This window comes from Vanacampus margaritifer, chromosome 11 (genome assembly GCF_051991255.1).
Source record: "Vanacampus margaritifer isolate UIUO_Vmar chromosome 11, RoL_Vmar_1.0, whole genome shotgun sequence".
Classification (NCBI taxonomy): domain Eukaryota; kingdom Metazoa; phylum Chordata; class Actinopteri; order Syngnathiformes; family Syngnathidae; genus Vanacampus; species Vanacampus margaritifer.
This window is the reverse complement of record NC_135442.1, coordinates 8,417,781-8,439,166: the sequence shown is the minus strand read 5'-3', so window position 1 is coordinate 8,439,166 and position 21,386 is coordinate 8,417,781. Positions and strand designations below refer to the sequence as shown.

Here is a 21,386-nt window from a genome sequence, read left to right as displayed (position 1 = left end):
ACGTATAATAATTTCTGTTCATAAAAATCTCAATTTGTTACACTGGCTCAGTTTTGGAGAGCCACCGTATTTCCCAGACATGATTTTCGGGAGGCTTTATGCTTGGCAGATTTTTGACAGTTGGTGAAGTGCTGCTGAAACTGAGTGAATTTCATCCTGACGTGGACATGATTGTCCAGCACATCCTCCGCGTTGGTTTTCAATTCATGGAATTGGCAACTCTCTCGATTCATACTGTTGAAGGTAAACTATGTACAAACAGTGATCATGTCTTATTTGCAATTAGCTTGGGTTCGAGTTAATTGAATGAATCCCTTTTGTGGTTGTCTCTGGACGCCTCTCATTTTTTATAGGTACAAATTTGACTTGAATTCAGAATTTTAATGTAAAGGAAATGAAATAAATATTTCACAAGAGTGTAGAGTCCGAAGAAAATTTCCTATCACACAATGCCTCGGTCGCTATTGTTCTTTCTATTGAAGTACCAGTAGTGTTTAACCCAAAGGTAAATGGAACATGTTCCCACCCTTTCTCTGGAGACCGCTGATGGATTTTTTTTTTAGTGAACGGCAACGTGAAGGGTTTGCATGAGAGAACTCAATACGTGCTCACAAAGAAAACATTACCCCATTGAGCTATTATACAAAAGACATTGTAAATAAGTGGGTGTGGTCCAAGGGTTGGAATGATTGATAAACACGTTGTTTTGTAACCCGACATTACAATAGCTATAGCTTAAAGCTAAACTTTTCCTGTCTAAAATTTTTTAACTCCTGTTTGCAGACATGATGGACAATATCTTGACTGATTCTGGTCAATTCCAAAACATTTTTCTAACCTTGCTTACCAACCAAACTGAAGCAAGTGTTTGGATCGGCCAGATCCTAGAAAGCGTCACTGAAGTAATAATGAAGGTATGCCTTGATTATTTAATCAGATCATATGGTTTACATTCAATATAAAAATCAATTTCAAGTCGTTTTGTTATGTAGCGTTTGACTTCTGAGACTCAACTCAGCTTTCCCACTTTTTGTCCAGAACAGCTTGAACTTTATGTTGCATCCTGATTGGCTATCTTTCAGTTTCACCTCACAATCACGTTGTCCGTGACCTCCAGAATAGAATAGCCTCTTTCATTGTTGTGCACAATGAGAATGGAATACTACTCCTTGGTGTGATACAAGAGAAAGGAAATACAAACAAGGATCGTGTGCAAATGAAAATAATGACATATACAAACTATAATATTACACTTGTAGGTTCTATTAACTCTTTGACTGCCAAAAACGTTAAATAACGTTTAGTAAAATCCTATGGAGGAGTGCCAAAGACGTTAAAAGACGTTTTTTTTCAAAACAGGTGAAACTAACCATTTTCTATTGTTGATTACTCAAAAACGGAATAAGGTAGAAACAAACTTTTTTTTCTGATGGAAGATGAGAGTCCAATCTTTTTTTGGCAGTATGTGCGTTTCCATAGTCCAAACACATAATTTTCTATGGACCTTGAAAGATCAGTCAAAATGCTTAAAATCGGCTGGCACCCACGGCATCCCTTTTCTGAAAACGTCTGGCAGTCAAAGAGTTAATGTACTCTTGTGTACTGTTTATATTGGGCCATATTTTTCCATTCTTCCATTTGTTCATATCCATGTAATTTTCCATTCAGACATCTGACACACCGACCTCGCTTAAGCTGAGAATTAATGCAGAAAAACCGAAGAGATGTGTTTCATTGACAGCCGAGGCTTGCTTCAAATCATAACGACATGAATCTTTCATGAGACTTGCGCAAGTCGTTAAAATCAGTGAACAGGATAAAGCACGTCTTTTTGCTTTTCTTTTTTTTTGCCTCGTTGACTGGTTTCACTTAATGAGATGTTTTGACAAATGATTAAGGGATACTTGACTCATTGAGCAATTTTCAGTCTGACAGGCTGAGATCAACCACGAAATATCAGCAGTAAAAAGCTGTAGTAACCGACTCATAGCCGTCTTTAATCAACCGATAAAATATTTATTGTTTAGTCTTAATATTTTGTCCAAAAATTGATTTGATAACTTAAACAATTTTTTCCACTTGCTGTCGACTGAAGATGACATCACCGGTGCTGAGGAAGTAAAAAAAATTATGGCTCATCTGTTTTCTGGGTCAGCAAACAGCCGTGATTGGTCGTTACCTACTTCATCTGCATATATATATTTTTTCACTTTTGCTTTAGTTGAAATAACTGAATGTAATCGTTTTTCGTTACCGACTTCCTCAGCATCGGTGATGTCGTCTTCAGTCGACAAAATATTGACTTTTATACTGCTGAAAATGGCTCAGTGAGTCAAGTATTTCCTTAAATATGCAAATCATCATTATGACATTACCGTGTATGTAGTTATAATTAAGGAGCATTGTCGGATACTCTTGTTTTTTAATTTTTTTCTTATAGAAAATATATCTGACTAGCAAATGTGTTTAAGGCAGAATCTCTTCTTGCAGTTTTAGATGAGCATTGAAAATGAATGGGGAAGAAATAAAAGTCCACTGTCAACATAATCAACCAAGAAATATCAGCAGTAAAAAACTGTAGTAACCGACTCATAGCCCTCTTTAATCAACCAATAGAGTATTTTTTGTTCAATGTCTACACCTTGTTAGCTTTCTGGAAATTTCGTTTCCAATATTTTTCTTACTTGTGGCATTGATACTGCATCCAAACTTCCAAATGCTTGATGCTGGACTTTTTACTGCTTCTGGATTACATAAGCGGAAAAGCCAGACTTGATGGGAATCCCCTCACTTTATAGTTTCTCCACCCAGAGTACATATTGAGCACAAAAGGCTTTTAAATGACTGACAGAATGTGACCCTATGTGGACTGCACCGCAAGTGTAAATATTGCACATTTAACATTTACGGTGCTCAGCCCTGACCATTTTCTGACCAGATTGGGGAAGAAAAATACGTTAACACAGCTCACAGCACAGGATAATTGCTTTGGATGATTTTTTTTTACAGACATCTGACAATCAAGCCCTTTGTTGACTTTGATTCTGGGGGGTAAATTATCAGTGTGTTCTACCTTTAACCCGTGGGCAGTATTTTATTTTGAAATGGCTTGGTCCGAACAAACAAAAATCCCAAAAATGGTCACAATAACGCCTAGGGGTATACTCAAATGTTTTTAACTTTGTAATTTCAAAGCACCGATTCCTCAAATGTTCATCCCCTTTGCCCCTTTAACTCACTACCGTAGCTACCCTAACCCTCTATCACCATCTGGGTATCCTTTAAATTTATACATGAACCCTAACCAAATTTCATGTAGACCCACAGTGTTGTGAGAAATCACTGCAATTTGTTTGTATTATTTTGGATCCAACAAATAAATCTGTTGTTTACGTTGAGTCTTCTGGTGAATGACAAAAGGCAAGAAGGCTAAATAAGGCTAGCAAAAATCACCCCCCCCACCCCCCAAAAAAAAGTCATCAATAAATCCCCACAATCATCATGCTTTTGCTTCAACAGAGTCTGACATCACAGAATGTTTCGTGTGAAGATGCCTTGGGCCCCTTCCGGTGGCTCTTGTCTACTGAGACCATCAAGTTTGAGGTGTGGAATTCTATCATCTGCGAGAACTCTACAACGCTAGAGAATCTCCTTCTAACGGATTGGATGCCGTTGATTGAAAAAGTAATACTTTTGGAAACATTCGGTTATTTCAACTAAAGCAAAAGTGGGAAAATATATTTTTTATGCTGATGTTCTTAGGGAGGAGAGCTTTACAGCACCCTTACTGAAGGAGGAAAAGACTTCAATGTAACACTTCCTATGATTCTCTCCGAGTGGCATAAGTTGTGTAACAGCTCCCTGGAATTCGGAGCTTTTTTGCACAGGTTGCCCTCAGAGCTAGGGGAAGATTATTGGCTCAATTGGGTCAATTGGTTGCCGGGAAACAACTCAGGAGATATTACGGAGACTCTTCAACAAAGGTTTGAGGAGAAGTCATCTACCAATTTAGTGACGCTTCGTACAGCTTAAATGAAAACATCATAACATTTCTTTCTTTGCTTTTAGTGCTTTTGTTTTCATGGTGAATTTGGGAGAAAAGGTTGAGATGAGTCCACAGTGGCCCGAGATGAAAAGCTATTTCCACATGATTTACTGGGTTTTGAACTACAGACCTGGCAACACAAATCAGCCAGCAAACTGTGAGTCTCTTTCCTGTTCTCTCTCATTACATGCAGTATTTTCTATTTCAATCAAACTTATCACTGGTGCAGTGATTGACAATTTCATTTCATAGACACAGTTCAATTTGATATCAATTTGTATAACTTTCACTTTAGGTTCTCTTGACATGGACACCCTTAACGTTGATTGCGATACCAATTTGAATTGGCGCACTTTTGTTGAAGCTCTCATAGAGGCTGTGGTGTCACCAAGCCAAGACGTCCTGGTAAAGTAAGTGGCAAATTCCACCTATCTGAATGAATGACTTGCAAGAGGTTTACTCCCACAAGACTATATTCAACCTTTGAATATGCATAAGTGGTTTTGAATGAAATAGTCCTTTCTCAAGCAAGAAAGAATAATTGGTGATTTTAGCAGCAGGGTGATTATAGTGTTGGAATTTTTATTTTAGCTAGTTTTTATTTTGTTTTGAGTTTTGTTTTTTAAATTGAGTTCGTTTTAATTAGCTTTCAGAGTGCTTCTGTTAGTTTTTATTAGTTTCAGTTATTTAAAAAAAAAAAAGCTTAATTTTAGTTTTGTTTTAGTTAGTTTCAATATTAGTTTTCGTTTACAAAAAAAAATAAATATATATATTTTTTTACTTGTGTCCAATATTTAATAAACACCATGGTAAAATGAAAAAAAAAAAGTATTTCTTACCCAGCCCTGCATTTTGGCTGAGTTAAATGAAAGTTAAAAGCAGGCGAACCGAGCCGTTGGAGCCAAAAGTCAAGCAGGCAAATTTGTCATCTGAGGGTGCTTTTCTATTGGCTGCTGCTAGATGATGTCACTTGTGTGACACACTTTCAAACGTCTTAATTCAGGTTAATATTGAAATAAATATACTTAAAATCACATTTAAAATCAACCCCAAAAGCTTATATATTAAATTAATGACCAAAGACTAAAACAAAGGACATTTTTGCTATAATTATAGTTAGTTTTGTAAACATAAAATGTAGTTTCAGTTAGTTTTTGTTTTTAAAAAAAAGCAATTTTGTTTTTGTTTTATTTTTTATTCTATTTTATTTTATTTTATTTAGTTTAAATAACCTTGTTTAGCAGTAAGCAGTCATAATTTGCCTTTTCATGCTGCTGCTGCTGACGATAATAATAATAATAATAGTAATAATAAAACAGGTCAAGTTTTCTTCCAAGTACATTGCTAAGACTTGTTGAGTCCAATGTTTTATCTGTTTAAAAAGAAAACTCACTTCAAAAGTAATGAAAGTTGTCAAACTGAGTATTATGCACTATAGTTACAAACAAAATTTTTTTTTTTCTTGTTGCTCAAGCACATTCCTGACCGCATGTCTAACCGTATTCCCGTCTCTTCTGTTTTTCTCGATCCTCTGTAGCTGTCTCAAAGCAACTGTCAATCTATTACAGCATGTATATTGGGAACTCATCAGGAATACGACAGCTTCATTTTTAACACAAGAAATTAAAGGTGGCGATGCACTCTCTGCATACCTGATCAACCTAATGAGCAAGTTGAACAACTTTGTTCGTACCGTCACCACATTCTCAGATCAAAACATCTCAAACCCTGACGTTATGCTTCCCATCATAAGTGATCTGTTTGAGTCTACTGGTCTGTCCCCACTGCTGCCCCTGCTACTCAACGACTCAATCGGTGCCTCCGACATCATTGACGCAGCTGTGAAGCTTGGTCGAGGCAACCAGCACATTTTTACCTTCAATGAGACGGACCCAACAATGCCTGAATTGGAGCGGTTGATCATGCAGTTCCTTTCCTCTGAGGCTAACCTCACAATGTCTATCTCCTACGTGATGGGGAACACCCTGCTTACGTATTCCAACTACTTTGACCAAGAGGAAGCGGCTCGTCTCAAAGATGCTTTAAAGCCTTTCACCAACCAAACCTCAACAGGCATCGTAGAGGCCATTCTTAGTGCTATGGAGCTTCTCAAGGAAGTGGTTGATGCACCAAATGATGACCCAACGAAAATAATCCTTTCATATATTCGTCAACTTCAAAATTTTACGGTGTCCTTGTATAAGCTGCGCCAAATCCAACAAGTCTCGTTGCCTAATGGGCAAATGAGCATAGCAGAAGTTACTGACCTTTCTGAAGTTTCCACTGATTTTCTCAACCTCCTCACCCCCGAGAGCCTTCACAACCTCACTCAGATTGGCCCGGAAGCCGCCCTGGATCTGGTGGTACAGAAATTTCTTGCATTCTTACCAGCAGAGTTCCAAGAAAGAGCTGCTTGGGGTTATCAAGATTTCAAAGTATTGCAGTATCACTTGACTTTATGTGCGTCACAACAGAACTGTTCATCTGGGATCTCGGAATTGTTCACATTTTTGGATGAAATTGTCAACTTGATGCTCTCGGCCGATGCCAACGTCACCATCGACCTAACCAGCAAGTTTCCGGAGAGTGGGGAATATGAATATGAAGATGTCGCATCGGCTTTCTTTTCACTCTTTTTGTCTCCAAACGATGCTGCCTATGTCAGGGCGTTCAATCAGACGCTTTATTTCGTCAGGCTGGTTATTGCGATGCCAACCATTACAATCTCTCATCTCCAGAATGCTCTGAGACAGTCAAACGTCACCCTTGAAGAACTCAACTACATTGCTCGACTTGCAGGAGCTGCCAATATTAACGGGCTGTTAGTAAACGTAATGGATGTAGCCAATGTTCCAAAGTGTTTTGAACAGCACAACGCATCAGTGACAGCCCAGTGTGTCATGGGATTAATAGACAAGGCCAGTAAATTTGTGGCAAACATACCCGCTCTGCATAATCAAGCAGCCATCATCTCCCTTGTCCCGTTCATTGTCAATCAAACCGCAACCGATCTCCTCCAAGTCAATTTTAGCGCCAACGCGCAACTGCCCGTCATACATGTTCTTAACGACACCCTGAGCAACATTAAGACGAACCTCCAGATGAACAATCTGAGTACTCCAGAAATCATGGAAGAAATCCGAGTGATAGAAGGTCTGTTGAAGCTAGCCGCTGACCCCGAACCCTTGACCCAAATCCTCGATGCCATGTCAGTACCGTACGACGAGGAAGTCACGATACAATATTTGCAAATCCTCCATTGGTATTTGCGACGGTTGGAAAACGTGACGAGCACCAGCTTCGCGTCGGACCTCCTTCACCCCTTTTTGCGCCTCACGCAACTACAAGTGACGCTGCAAATAGCACAGACCAATTTGACTTTGTTCATTAGCAACCAGATTGGCCAATTTCAGAACCCAACGGATGGCGCGGGCGTGGTCAAAATCGGCCGAGCGACTATTGAAATCCTGCAGCAAATTCTGGAATATATAACGGTCAACATTAAAGTTCAGGATGAGTCTTTTCAAACCTTTGGCACTGTGCCATTCGCCAACACAACCATGCTATATGAAGTTGAGGAACAAATTCAAACCTACCTCCATCTTATACACGCATGGATGGCAGAGCCCAATGTCACAACACTCTTCACCAGTATGCTCCACTGGGGAAACACTTCCATAAATGCTTCCACGCCTATAAAAGACCTTCACCTCCTTTTGCAGACGATGGTTAACTATCTCACTGTCGAACAGCTGGATTACCTCGACATCATCAGCAATATCACCCAATCCCTAAGCAAAGCTATTATGGTGTTAGAGCAACCAGGAGATCAACAGTTTGACCACCTCTATGCCGCCATCATGGAAGCAGTCCAAAGTTTCATGCAAATTCGGACCCAAGACACAGCCCCGCTGTCACAGTCCGCGCAGGAAAACATCCAGGAAATTGTCCGCAGTTCGTTGGTCTTGTTTGTGGAAGAGAACTTGGCTTTTTCCGCATCGCTCAACCTCACCCTCGACGTCCTCAATAGAACCCAAATTGTTGTTCAGCAGCTGGTGCCGGATGAGATTGCCGTCTATCTGCTCGCTGGCCTCAAAGTAGTCACCAATTATTTTGAGACCATCGCCGTCGCCAATGGACCAGACAACTGGAATCTCATGTGAGTGCCATCTTCAGTTTTGACGGTTTTGATGAACACGTTTCTGGAAAATATTAAACGTGAAGTAAACAAAATAAAAAATCTTGTCAATAATATGTCCTATGCAGCTAAATATGATATTCTGGTTAATATTATTTCCGTTCCGTCTTCAATTCCGCTTATCCGGGGTCGCGGGGGCAGCAGCTTTAGCAGGGAAGCCCAGACTTCCCTCTCCCCAGCCACTTCACCCAGCTGCTCCTCCGACGGGATCCCAAGGCGTTCCCAGACATGCCCGGAACACCTCCCCAGGGAGGCGTTTAGGAGGCATCCGAACCAGATGCCCGAGCCACCTCAACTGGTTCCTCTCAACGTTAATATTATGTTAGTTGAATATGAGTTAAGCAGCAAAATCCAGCAGTATTTATCAGTATCAGAAGGCGGCCATTTTGCCACTTGCTGACATCAACAGTTGCTCAAGTCTCAGGTAACAACCAATCACAGCACACCTTTAAAAAACAGGTGAGTTGTGATTGGTCATTGCCTGAGCAATGAGCAACTGTGATGTCACCTTCAGTCGACAGCAAGTGTCAAAATGGCCGCCCCCTGGGAGGGATAAAAACGGCCGGATTTTGCTGCTTTAACTCATATTCCACAAATGTAAGATTAATCAGAATGTCATGTTTAGACTAGTGAGGACACATATAGCATATTATTGTCAAGACATGTTGAAGGTTGACTTCCCCTTTAATGAATACGTATCTGGTATACGATGCCTTAAGCTAAAATTGTTTTTAGTACATATAGTCCTACTGTCGTCACACATGCAACAATTTTCTTTTCTTCGATAACGTACAATGGGAATATTGCCCTTCTTTTGTTTTTTTGAAGCATTTTGAACCAAATGAAGACAATTCGGAGCCTCCTGCCACCAAACAGCGAAGCTCAGTACTATGTTTCTGTTCTCATCAACATCACTAATGTCATCTTGGCCTCCAATCCAGGTAAATGACCCTCAATCTGAAGTCTAGGTTGTAGCTCAACTATCACATCAAATTTCTGTTTTGAGTGTGTTCCTTCAAGTTTGATCAACTCTGCTATGTGTGTATGCTTGAAAGTGATGTAAACATTTTTTTTTTTTTTTGTGGTTTCAGGCAACATAAGCTTAGAAAATGAAACAACAACAATTCTGACGGGGATTTTTAACCAGGTAAGACTTCAAAAGGAGCTACTTGCACGCATTCCAGACAAGTTTGGCGTTAGATCGTGCAAACTGCTAAGGCGATCACAAGGAGTAATATACCGATACAATCTGTCTTTCGTCTTCGTTGCGCTCGCTTGACTGTCCCCATCTGAACCGCACCTGATTGCAAATGAGTCACGAACATTCTGAAACGTAACTGATTCGCAGGCGATCTAACTATTTCGACATATCTTTAAATTCAACCAGTTCATTAATTTCAAACTGTTTTGTTTTCCACTTCTATATCATTCGAATTAACCTTTTCCTTTTTTTTTTTTTTTTTTTTTTTAAACTAAACAGATTTGGCAGATTTTTATGTATGGCTTCGGTACTATGACTCTATCTGCGGAGGCCTTATCCCATCCCGGTGCAGTACTTCAACAGATTTTGAGTGGACAGGCCCACCAAACGACGTGGCATAAGTAAATTGAATCAGACAAAAATGATTATGGGTATGTAAGTCTGCTTTCGAATTATAGTGTTTTTTTTGTTTTGGCACAGGCTTGAAAAGATGTTGGAGGCTGTACTGTCAACAGTCAGTGGAACGCAGCAATGGGACAATGTCACAGCTGTTGTCCCCTATTTTGAAAAAACCATAGCATGTATGGTAAACACCAAGCAAGCAGAGAACAGTAAGTAAACCGCTTAGCATTAAGCTTAGCATATACAGTGAGGAAAATAAGTATTTCACCCCCTGGTGATTTTGTGAGTTTGACCCTTTACAAAGAAAGGAACGGTCTATAATTTTCATGGTAGGTTCATCTTAACAGTGAGAGACAGAATATTAAAAAAAATCCCAGGAAATCACATTATATTAATTTTAAACATTTATTTGTCTTTTATTGAGGAAAATAAGTATTTCACCCCCTAGCAAAACATGACTCAGTACTTGGTGGAGAAACCCTTGTTGGCAAGCACAGCGGTCAGATGTTTCTTGTAGTTGGTCACCAAGTTTGCGCAGATCCCAGGAGGGATTGTGGCCCACTCCTCTTTGCAGATCCTCTCCAAATCCTGAAGATTTCGAGGCTGTTGCTTGGCAACTCGAAGCTTCAGCTCCCTCCACAAGTTCTCTATAGGATTAAGGTCTGGAGACTGACTAGGCCACTCCATAACCTTAATGTGCTTCTTCTTGAGCCACTCCTTTGTTGCCTTTGCTGTATGTTTTGGGTCATTGTCATGCTGAAACACCCATCCACGACCCATTTTCAATATCCTGGCTGAGGGAAGGAGGTTCTCACCCAAGATTTCCCGGTACATGGCCCCATTCATCCTCCCCTCGATCCGGTGAAGTCGTCCTGTACCCTTAGCAGAGAAACAGCCCCAAAACATAATGTTTCCACCACCATGCTTGACGGTGGGGATGGTGTTCTTGGGGTCAAAGTCAGATTTTTTCGCCCTCCAAACACGGCGAGTCGAGTTGATGCCAAAGAGCTCGATTTTAGTCTCATCTGACCACAGCACTTTCTCCCAAGCCTCCTCTGAATCATCCAGGTGCTCATTGGCAAACTTCAGACGGGCCTGTACATGTGCCTTCTTGAGCAGGGGGACCTTGCGGGCACTACAGGATTTCAATCCATTACGGCGTAGTGTGTTACCAATGGTCATCTTGGTGACTGTGGTCCCAGCTGCCTTGATATCATCAACAAGCTCCTGCCGTGTAGTTCTGGGTTGTTTCCTCACCTTTCTCATGATCCGGTTCACTCCACGAGGTGAGATCTTGCGTGGAGCACCAGACCGAGGGAGATTGATGGTCAATTGGTGTGTCTTCCATTTTCTAACTATCGCACCAACAGTTGACTCCTTTTCACCCAGCTGCTTGCTAATGGTCTTGTAGCCCATTCCAGCCTTGTGCAGGTCTACAATCTTGTCCCTGGGTCTGTGGGAGCCAGAATTCTTGCTGGTTGGTAGGGGGTGAAATACTTATTTTCCTCAATAAAAGACAAATAAATGTTTAAAATTAATATAATGTGATTTCCTGGGATTTTTTTTAATATTCTGTCTCTCACTGTTAAGATGAACCTACCATGAAAATTATAGACCGTTCCTTTCTTTGTAAAGGGTCAAACTCACAAAATCACCAGGGGGTGAAATACTTATTTTCCTCACTGTATCTTGGTTAATGATACATTAGACACACAATAAAAGGAAACTTTATGCAACTACGTTATACAAAATAATAATAATAATAACTAATAATAATAAAACAATTTGATTATTTGTAGGTTGCATTTTGAACATTTGCAGCACCGGCACGCACAGTTGAATAAATACCAAGACATACTTTCACAAGGTAGGGTTTTTGAAGAGTGACTGATCAAATATTTTATGTTGTCTTTTTTACAGTGATATTACTCAGCCTTGCGAAGCCTGTGGTGACCCTGATGAGAGAAATTGCACAGACTGTAAACACCAGTCATTTTAACTTGTCGGAGATCTCGGAAAGAATTCCGCCTGCCATAGAACAAACATTGCTGGCAGTTGAGCAGGTAAAGGCCATACTTTGTCTACAAGAGAGCAACGAATGTTGAGTCAATGTCATTCGCTGTAAGAGACATCAAATTAATCCAATATAAACTGTATTTTTTTTTTCTTTTAGTCAGCTACTTGCTACACCTGATTTGTAAAGTCCCCTTTTTATTTTGTTTTTCAAAAAGTACGTTGGATGTGTGTTTGTGTGTGTGTGTTTTTTTTAAAAGTCCCGGTTAAGTGAAAGTAAATATGGCTTCTAACTTATGGCTTTTGACGCACTGCAGAGAGGACCCTGCCAATTTTGAATTATGGAAAAAAATTTTAGAGAGACCAGCCCATGAATCCGTTTCGAATATAGATAGCAAACTGAAACATCATCAATTTTTTTTTTTTTCCTCTGGAGAGCTCAGTATTGTTCATTCGGTAATTTTAACGATTTGACATGTCATCATCATTGCTCTCTCATTTTTTAAAAAAAAAAATTTTAATTAAAAAAATATTTTTGGGGGGTAAATTTTGTATGTGGGTGAGTATGTGTATGTGCGTGTGTGAGTGTGTATTCATTAGTTCACCGAAAACCTATTAAAAAATCCCATCCGAACATCATCAATTAATACCAGTGGCAGAACTACATTTTCGGCAAAAGTCTGTCAAAGTCAAAATGCCAGGGCCAATTTTTTTTTGTGCCAGTCCAGTTCTATGAGCAACCCTGTGTCTACATGTAAATACTATGGGATAAAACCAAGAATTCTGAACTTTTGTCTCCTATTAATCTTTTGTTCTGAAACCCAAATGTCTTTGGTATACAACAAAAACAAAAGAATTGATCTCGCCGTTCCAATACTTTTGGAAAGAACTGCAAATAACTTTAAAGAGACACACCTAGTCTGATAACCTTTTGCATTCATTCTCTGTGTGCATTGATGAGAAGCGATGATACCTGTGTGAGCCAAGTTCCATTTACATTGTGTAGAGATTATCAAGTATCCACCTGTGCCTCAGCCTTTCACCCAGACTCTTTGTTGTGTATTGTCCGTCACTGCCTTGCTAACAGAACTGGTTTCCTCACAGGAATGTGATGAAAGATGTTAACAAGACATGGGAGGTGATGGACATTGCCATATTTTGTTTATATTTCTTTTAGGCAAATGGAACGTTGGAATGCAGTGAAGCTGTGAAAGCATGGGAGCCGGTCAGGGTTGCAGCCGGTTTAAGCCGCGGCGCTCTTGGAATGTGGTGCAACGTCAGTCTGCAGCCTATTCTGGACACCTTTGCTGCCTCTTATTATGCCTGCCCCCATCTCAACATGAGTGTGAGTACAGCAAACAGAAACTGGGTTAGCCTACATCAGGAAGTTAGATGAAGTCCTGATGGAGATTGGGTGGGATTGAAGGTTAGGCTCCTCCCCATTTTTCCAAGTCACATTCATTTAGCAAAGGGGATTTAGTGCCAGCACATTTCAATAAGAGATGTATTTGATCAGATCATATAAGAAATGAGGTGTGTGACTTCACAAAGAAATGTCAATTCCGGTGCTGGTCCCATTTTTGCCATTTGGTGGCAATGTTGACACACAAAACGTTTTCCCTTCAGCACACGGATTTGGAACCAATCACTGCTGGTGACGCTGCTGCCCGCATTGCCAATGCTACAAAATCTCTGTATCAAGTCAACAGGAACCAATTGCATGTGATGGAGCAGATCTTCACAAATGTCTCCGGCCTGTTCTTTGAGTTGCTGGGCCAGCCGCTAAGCACTAGCGCTCGGCTGCACTGGTATGAGCAGCTCCAAGTCATGGTGCTGCAGAACAGGTGACTGCACTCACAATATGTCAGAGATCTCACACTCAGTATTTATGTAGAAGGACAAATATTAAAAAAAAAAAAGACTTTGGTACAAGTATAAATACGAATGCAACTCCTGTACTTAAGTGTTAGCTTGACTTGTATTCCATCAAAACAGCGTGTTCCTGTTGTAACTTCTGAACCAAGTGGCAAAAAGTGCTCGGTTATCTAATACTAGCTGAAAAAAATACAACACATTTGTATATATATATATTTTCAGATTAAACAGTTTTTGAACACCATAAACGGGTGTATTTTAGACTTGCGCAAATCCTGACAACATGAAACACTTCTCTGCAATAAGGCCACAGATGGGAAAAAACTCAAGCCTCTAAATCTTGCCATTGTTGTTAATGCTGAATGTTTTTTACATTCCTCCATGTTGCTTGCTGTCCCTATTTGTTTCTATCACTTAAATCCCCAAGATCTCAATCAATCAAGACCTTAACCACAATTGACCTAACTAACTCTATTAAAGTCTTTTTTATGTTGTTGCTTAGGTTGAAATAAGAGCTTTTTTTTATTATTATTTATTTATTTTTAAACACTGTTCTTGCTTATGAAGCATAGAAAACATTATTGGATATGATAAAATGAAATACAATGCATCAGCAATTTCTTACACATTGTAGTTTGATTAGTATAATTTTTTTAAATGTATTTTCTCTCTGTACTCTAAATGTTTAATGTTTAAAGGGGAAGTCAACCTCCCCAAAATGTCTTGACAATAATATGTTCTATGCAGCCCCACTAGTCTAAATAAGGTATTCTGGTTAATATTGCGTTAGTTAAGCAGCAAAATCCAGCAGTTTTTAATCAATATCGGAAGGCGGACATTTTGCCACTTGCTGTCGAGTGAAAATGACATCACAATTGCTCGGGTCTCAAGTAACATCCAATCACAGCTCAGCTTCAGAAAACAGGTGAGCTGTGATTGGTCATTGCCTGAGCCCTGAGCAACCGTGATGTCATCTTCAGGTGACAGCAAGTGGCAAAATGGCCACCTCCTGAGATGGATAAAAACAACTGGATTTTGCTGCATAACTCGTATTCCACAAATGTAATATTAATCAGAATGTCATGTTTAGACTAGTGAGGTCACATATAACATATTAATGTCGAGATATGTTTAAGGTTGACTTCCTCTTTAAACTGACTTACACAATAGCTAATATAATATGTGCTCATAGTATAGAATATCGAGATAACATATATTACGAAAGAAGTACTGGACTAATGAGCTATGTACAGTGATGAGGTTGATGCTCGTCATATTGCGGCAAATTCATCAGAGTCAGATTACAAGGGGTAAAAATCACGGATCACATTGGGAAATATTCTTTTTTTTTTATTGTCAGGGACAGAAATGGGAATCTAGTAACTGTATGAATATTAATGATAGCGGAACTATTATTATGGCTAGCACTGAAAGAACACTAATAATCTTTGGAATTAAAAAATAAATCTCTTGGCCTACAAAAGAATCCCCAGCTGCCCCATAGAACTCCTTCCTCACAGACATTTCAATCCAGACTTTCTTCTGCGCTGAGATTCATTGATATTGAACTTTTCTCCTCCACAGTTTATCCTCTCTTAAAGTGTTGTCAGATGAGTTGCTTAAAGTGGCACCCATGCTGGAGCCGTGCACGGATGCCATGGAGGAAGCGCTAAGCCACATCCTGAAAAACTACCACCTCATTCAAGACACCAGCTCATCTCAGGTTGTCTTCATTAAGGCGGCGACGATTTTCCTCTCCTGTGTAAACGTCGACTTGGATGATATCTTCTTAAAGGTGGTGGGCGACTTATCTGGGATCAGGAAGCGATCTTTCCTCGACGTGGTAAGCGATGCCGCTAAGGCCGCGAGCCAGGCATTCGGGGATTATCCGATGGTTTACCAAGCCCTGGAACAATTTCTGGCCTCCAATGCCGGAAAAGTATTAATGCAGCAGGTGGCTGAGATGGCGGCATGGTTAACGTCTTCGAACCATTCTGGACTAGACCTTTTGATCCAGGCTCTGCCCAACATATCGGAACTCCTCGGACATTTGTTGTCCGCACTGACTCAGATGGGAGTAGATCTTCCAGAGATCACGAACCTTGTTGAAGAGCTAGTTGAAAACATCATTGCTACGCTGAGGCAGTTGTTAAGCAGTGGTTTCTTTATGCCAATGGACCGCCATCTTGGTGAGCTAACCGGTAGTAGCCGCCGTGCATTGAACATCCGACCAAAACGAGAGGCCTTGATGATGCCCCAGGTGGATACACTGAATGACCTCCTAGACTTTGCGTACATTTTTTACTCTGACTACCCGGCAATTTTCAGCGCCATGTCCGTCCCTTCTCAAGAGGAAATTATGGAGACAGCTCACATGTTGTTTTCCAATCCCGATTTGAACGTTGTAATGAAGGGATCGACAAGAGGCATGCCGTGGGCTTTGAACGGCTCACGGGAAGACACCATTGATGCTGCCCTCGGGGTCCTCTCCTTTGCCACCCTCCCCGGTTCTGATCAGATGTGAGTATCATTTTAACCGAAAACTACGACACACATATGAAACTGAAAAAGTAGTCCGTTTTGTTTAATTGCAATTTTGTGTCTTATCTTCCTAGGTCATCATTAGCTCTCTTGAGGGACGCTGTTGATATGCTGCCGGATAGCTTTCCGTTCTCCGCTCTGCTTAAAAATATGATCAGAGCGCTTGCCAGTGAATCTCAAGGTAACTTTGACTTTCACATCCTCTGTCGAAATGATCCGACATACTATATAAAAAGGTGCCGCAAATAAAGTAGCATTTCAATTTTTACCTTCTTTGCACCCTCACATACTTTTTCCTCACTTTTGCTGCACGACTACATTCACTTTGACAATATTTGCACTCACCTGATACAGTTTTAGACATAGTTCACAGATTTAATACAAACGATGTATTGGCTGTATTGCAAATGTTTTGTCCTCACATGTAACTAAACAGGATAATCATATTTTGTGAACATATTATTATAAACGAGGGGTGTCAGGTGATTAATTTTTTTTATGGTAATTAATCAAATGACTTCAATAATTAACTCTAACTCTAACTATTAATCACACATTTTGTATCTGTTCTAAATGTACACTAAAATATCTTTTTTTCTATGTTTTCATTTTTTTGTTAACATAAAAGTTAAACTAATAGAAATATGGCTGCATCTTTTAGTCATTGATACAGTAATTTCCTAATAATTCCTAAAATTTAGTTAAAATTAAAAAGATGACATGTGTGATATTGATTTGTGTTGAGGTCATTTTTCTGCCACTAGATGGCATAATTGTGTTTGTAAGATGTTGGTGACAGCTCAGTGCATTTTTCATTTCATATTAAGAGCTATCTAATCTTTAACATGATGTAACTTGTGAAATTCTGCACATTTTTACAATTTATATCAATCAATCACCAATTTATTACGGCATAATTTTGATGTGGACGTGTCTGCTGCGTTGTGACTGGAATTCCCCCAATAAAGGCTTTTAGTGGTGTTAAAGGAACTTTAAATTCACTCAAAATTAATTCACAAATTTTAACACCCCTATTAGAAAAATCTCTTAATATGACCAAGTACAGTTCGAGACAGTGGCAAAGTACAACCACAAAATAAAGCTATTCTTAAATCAACATTTGCCTGATCTAATGAAGTGTCCAGTCGATCCACCATAAATATTGGATTAGCAATACCTTTTTTTGTGACTAATGTATTGCGAAACTGGATTTTTTTAAAAAATACTTCTTTTCAACTTTTAACTCCCTCTAGGGATATGACGAATATGATTTCGATCCAGTTTAGCCGGAGCTCCCATTGAGTCTGAGGCTTTAATTGAAAGCCACTCAGCACGTTTTAAAATCTCATTAAGAAAATAGAATCCAAACAATTATCTTGTCAGCGCTGGCGAAACATTTCACCTCTAACTGACATACCAAAGTGCACATCTACGACCTCCTTTCTAATTGGCGTCTGGGCTTGTGAGATAACGGTTCTTTACAGCACAGCCACAATGTTAGCGCTTAGATACATTTCCACATTATTACACATGTTTTAATTGCCCTTGAGGTGTTGACCACCATGAAATTAAAGATTGTCTAATTTCAAAGTAATTACACATTCTGTCATCGCATCTTTTGGCCCGAGGTGTTTTCAGATTTGTTTTAATTCATGACATCAATGACATCATCCCACTGACCCCATCTGTTCCCATCGTTCCAATCCAGGCTTTTTCTGTAAGCGGATCATTTGCAGCATGTTGCCTAACAATGCTTGCCAGCAACAGTCTGAGTTGTAATGAAGCCCCTGCGGAATGCTATGTGTCACCTTTTCACATGTACAAGACCTGAATGCCCGATGTTCCTTTTTCTCTCTGTTTTGTTTTCTAATCTTTCTCATTACAAATTTGGTATTTTTTCTCTATTTGCAGAGAACTTGATAAACTTACAGCAGATACTTCAGACAATGACTCTGCTTGTCCAGTCCAACCTGAGGGATCCGCTTTTTGAAGAACATTTTGATCAACTGACATCCCAGGTCTCTTTAAAATAGTAGCTCAGAATGTAGAATAAGAATTAATTGAGGATTTGTAGATAACACCGTTCAGAGTTCATTATCTACTGCATTTTCACAATCTAATGAGATCCAGTTGAAGAACAAGACATTTTTGCCTTTGCAAAGATAATAATGGTCAAAACCTTAACTCATTGACTGCCATTGACGGCTATAAACGTCCAAAATTCCTTTTAATTATTACTATTAGTTTAACTTTTTCCCCCCACCTTTGTTAACAAGAGTATGAAAACCTAGACATTTAAAAAAAAAAAAAATCTGCCTTTTTATTATTTTTTTTAAAGAAAAGATTATTAAAAATTAGGGGCGTCAAGGCGATTAAATTATTAAAAATTATGGGCGTCAGACAATTAAAATTTGTAATTGTAATTAATCGCATGACTTGAATAGTTAACTCACGATTAATCACAAATTTTACATCTGTTCTAAATGTACAATAATTTTCTTCTAGGTTTTTATACTCTTGTTAACAAAAGTGAAGAAAAAAAAGTTAAACTAATAGAAATAGTTCAAATGAATTGTTGACGTCTATAGCCGTCAATGGCAGTGAATGAGTTCATTATAATATCCAAACTTTTGTATTTATACAATTTAGAACAGTAGGGGATGCAAACATCAGAATGGGTGACCTCAGGTTTGCAAGTAGTGTTTCAAAGCAGGGTCAGAGGGTGAAATTAGGTTTAAGGTTTCAAAAGTAGGGTTTCAAAATAGGTTTAGGCTTCCAAAGTAAGGTTAGGGTTTCAAAGTAGGATCAGAGGTTTCAACATAAGGTTTCCAATGTAGAATTAGGGCTTCAAAGTAGGGTAAAGATGTCAATTAGGATTTTAAATTAGGGATGGGGTTTCTAAAGTAGGGTTTCAAAGTAGGGTTGGGGTTTCAAATTAGGGTTTCAGACTTTCAATGTTGAATGTAGTGCTTCAAAGTAGGGTTAAGGTTTGAAAGTAATGTTACAAAATAGGGTTAGCGTTTCACAGTAGGGTGTGGGTTGTTGCACTTGGAAATTCCTGATGGCACTTGTTTGCTGGTGCATTTCAGGTGTGCGCAATGGAGAAAACGGAGTTTGGTCGTCACCTCGTGGGCGCCTTCTCCATAGAGCCCGGCCAACTGTGTTACAGTCTGCTACCGGCCCTGCAGATCTTGTTGCAGTCTGGTCAGGTCAACACTACAGATTTGAATGACGCCATCTTCTACGCATTAGTTGGAGACCCCAGCACTTATGACAACCACACTGATTGGTACAGTTTTGTTTTGTTCGTACTACAGCGTACTCTATGTGTATTTATTTGACATCTCTTTGTGTTAGGAGGGATTATTTAATTCCAATGACATCGTTTAAATTAGATTTCATTGACAATAAATGTGTATATGCATGCATGTCCTTGTGTTTATAATAGGGCCACTGTGCTCAGTGAGAGTTATGGTATTGACACCAGCAGCCTGGGCTCTCTCAACATCAACTTCACATCTCAAGGTGAAACACTTTATTCTATCTAGTCAAAACCTTTATTCATATTTCCTTTATTTTTTTTATTTTTTTTTAAATTTATTTATTTATTTATTTTATTCGTATTTCCAATATGATTTACACATTTACACAAACTGTCGAAACACTTAAAAATAGACTTTATTTTATTGATGTTTTTTTTTGTTTTACATCCAATTTATTATTATCAGTTTTGGAAGGAAACAATGATGGGAAATTGTTGCATTTACGCTATCTTGCATTATTTATCCAGAGGAGGTAACGGTTGGCGAGATGCTGCGGAATGAAAGCGCTTTTTTCCATGATGTTCAGAAGCACATCGATTTCGATCCGAATGCTCTTCAGATGCTCATGGGCACAATTTTGCCCAGCAACAATTTAGAGGTGAGTAGTGGGGATTCTATGAAAGAGGGGTAACCGAACCCTTTTCACTATGTTGTATGAACTTGTCTCATAATCTTTATCGTACTAATGTTGCCTAATTTTTTTTTTTTGTTCTTCATCAAGTCTATTAAATGATCTTATGAATGAAAATCTCGTCCAACGGTAGATAATACCTTTCTGTACAGTCCTTGTTTTTACCGCTTTCATGCGTTGGACACAGATCCTTCCTTGGTTGCTGGATTTGCGTCATTGCAATTCCCCCGAACGTCTGAGCATGATACGTCCGGATGATCTTGTGTTCCAAACCTTCTGCTCCATGTCCGGCGAAGAGTGGTACATCTTCTCGGTGCTCACGATGCGCAATGTGAACATGGAGAAGTTCATCTTCAGAGTAAGGCTGATTGAATGAATAGCTCACTTTTGTCATTTTTGTTATTGATTTTGTGGGAAAGGTAAATGGGGAAAAGGATGGATGTGTATTTCCCAACAAGAGACGTTTTCCGAAGCCAACTTTTGTCTCTCGATGATGCCACTCGTATTTTCCTTTTTCAACAACATGATTCACTGATTTGATTCTTGATAAATGATATGAGATATGTAAATCTGGAATATGCGCCTTATTGAGCCAAAACACAGATAGTCTCCATTTTAATAACTTATCGGTCAGTTTATTTCTGTCTCAGTCTCCATTTTAATGAGTTTTCTGTAAGTTCCTTTCTGATCCTGCTTGCTCTCTGAGAAAAAAAGCACACATTTGTGAAGTACAAAGAGGAAAATGTGAACTCAGAGTCTGTAATGTTTTGTGAAATATATATATTTTTATCATGAAGCTTGATGCTTATTTTTATATTCACTTTCATTCAAATTTAGCCAAAGATTGAAGCAATTCTCCACCACATGGTAGAACTAATGATAAAAAACGTCATTTTAGGAGCAGTAAATGTATTTTACAGAAACATTAAAAGTCGATACAGTATGCACAGTTGATTAAGAGATGGAACATTAGAACAAATTAATACTGTGGAACCGCTCTTTGCTTTCAGATGGTGTTGTCAGATGAAGTTCAGAGCCTTTTGCGAGTTATGCTTCAGATGGCCAGCAATCTCGTCCACATGATGAACAGAATCCTTCCTGCCATTGAGCAGCTGCAAGATTACATGATTTCCATGAAAGAACTCAATCTGAGGGCC

At 39.2% G+C, this 21,386-nt stretch overlaps 1 protein-coding gene across 1 annotated transcript in view; it reads left to right on the top strand.

Moving 5' to 3' along the window:
- abca12 (ATP-binding cassette, sub-family A (ABC1), member 12) overlaps positions 1-21,386 on the top strand; it is a 61,738-nt gene that overhangs the window by 9,873 nt on the left and 30,479 nt on the right. The window contains exons 13-34 of the mRNA XM_077579533.1: positions 110-243; positions 784-914; positions 3,520-3,684; positions 3,763-3,983; positions 4,069-4,202; positions 4,341-4,455; positions 5,583-8,204; positions 9,072-9,184; positions 9,335-9,390; positions 9,724-9,845; positions 9,925-10,055; positions 11,767-11,909; positions 13,037-13,204; positions 13,486-13,703; positions 15,319-16,254; positions 16,350-16,456; positions 18,187-18,293; positions 19,365-19,564; positions 19,724-19,800; positions 20,066-20,196; positions 20,417-20,587; positions 21,240-21,386. The exon at positions 21,240-21,386 is cut by the window's right edge and continues 18 nt beyond it. Of these exons, the coding sequence (XP_077435659.1) occupies positions 110-243; positions 784-914; positions 3,520-3,684; positions 3,763-3,983; positions 4,069-4,202; positions 4,341-4,455; positions 5,583-8,204; positions 9,072-9,184; positions 9,335-9,390; positions 9,724-9,845; positions 9,925-10,055; positions 11,767-11,909; positions 13,037-13,204; positions 13,486-13,703; positions 15,319-16,254; positions 16,350-16,456; positions 18,187-18,293; positions 19,365-19,564; positions 19,724-19,800; positions 20,066-20,196; positions 20,417-20,587; positions 21,240-21,386 (6,349 nt within the window). The remainder of the gene's footprint in view (positions 1-109; positions 244-783; positions 915-3,519; positions 3,685-3,762; positions 3,984-4,068; positions 4,203-4,340; positions 4,456-5,582; positions 8,205-9,071; positions 9,185-9,334; positions 9,391-9,723; positions 9,846-9,924; positions 10,056-11,766; positions 11,910-13,036; positions 13,205-13,485; positions 13,704-15,318; positions 16,255-16,349; positions 16,457-18,186; positions 18,294-19,364; positions 19,565-19,723; positions 19,801-20,065; positions 20,197-20,416; positions 20,588-21,239) is intronic.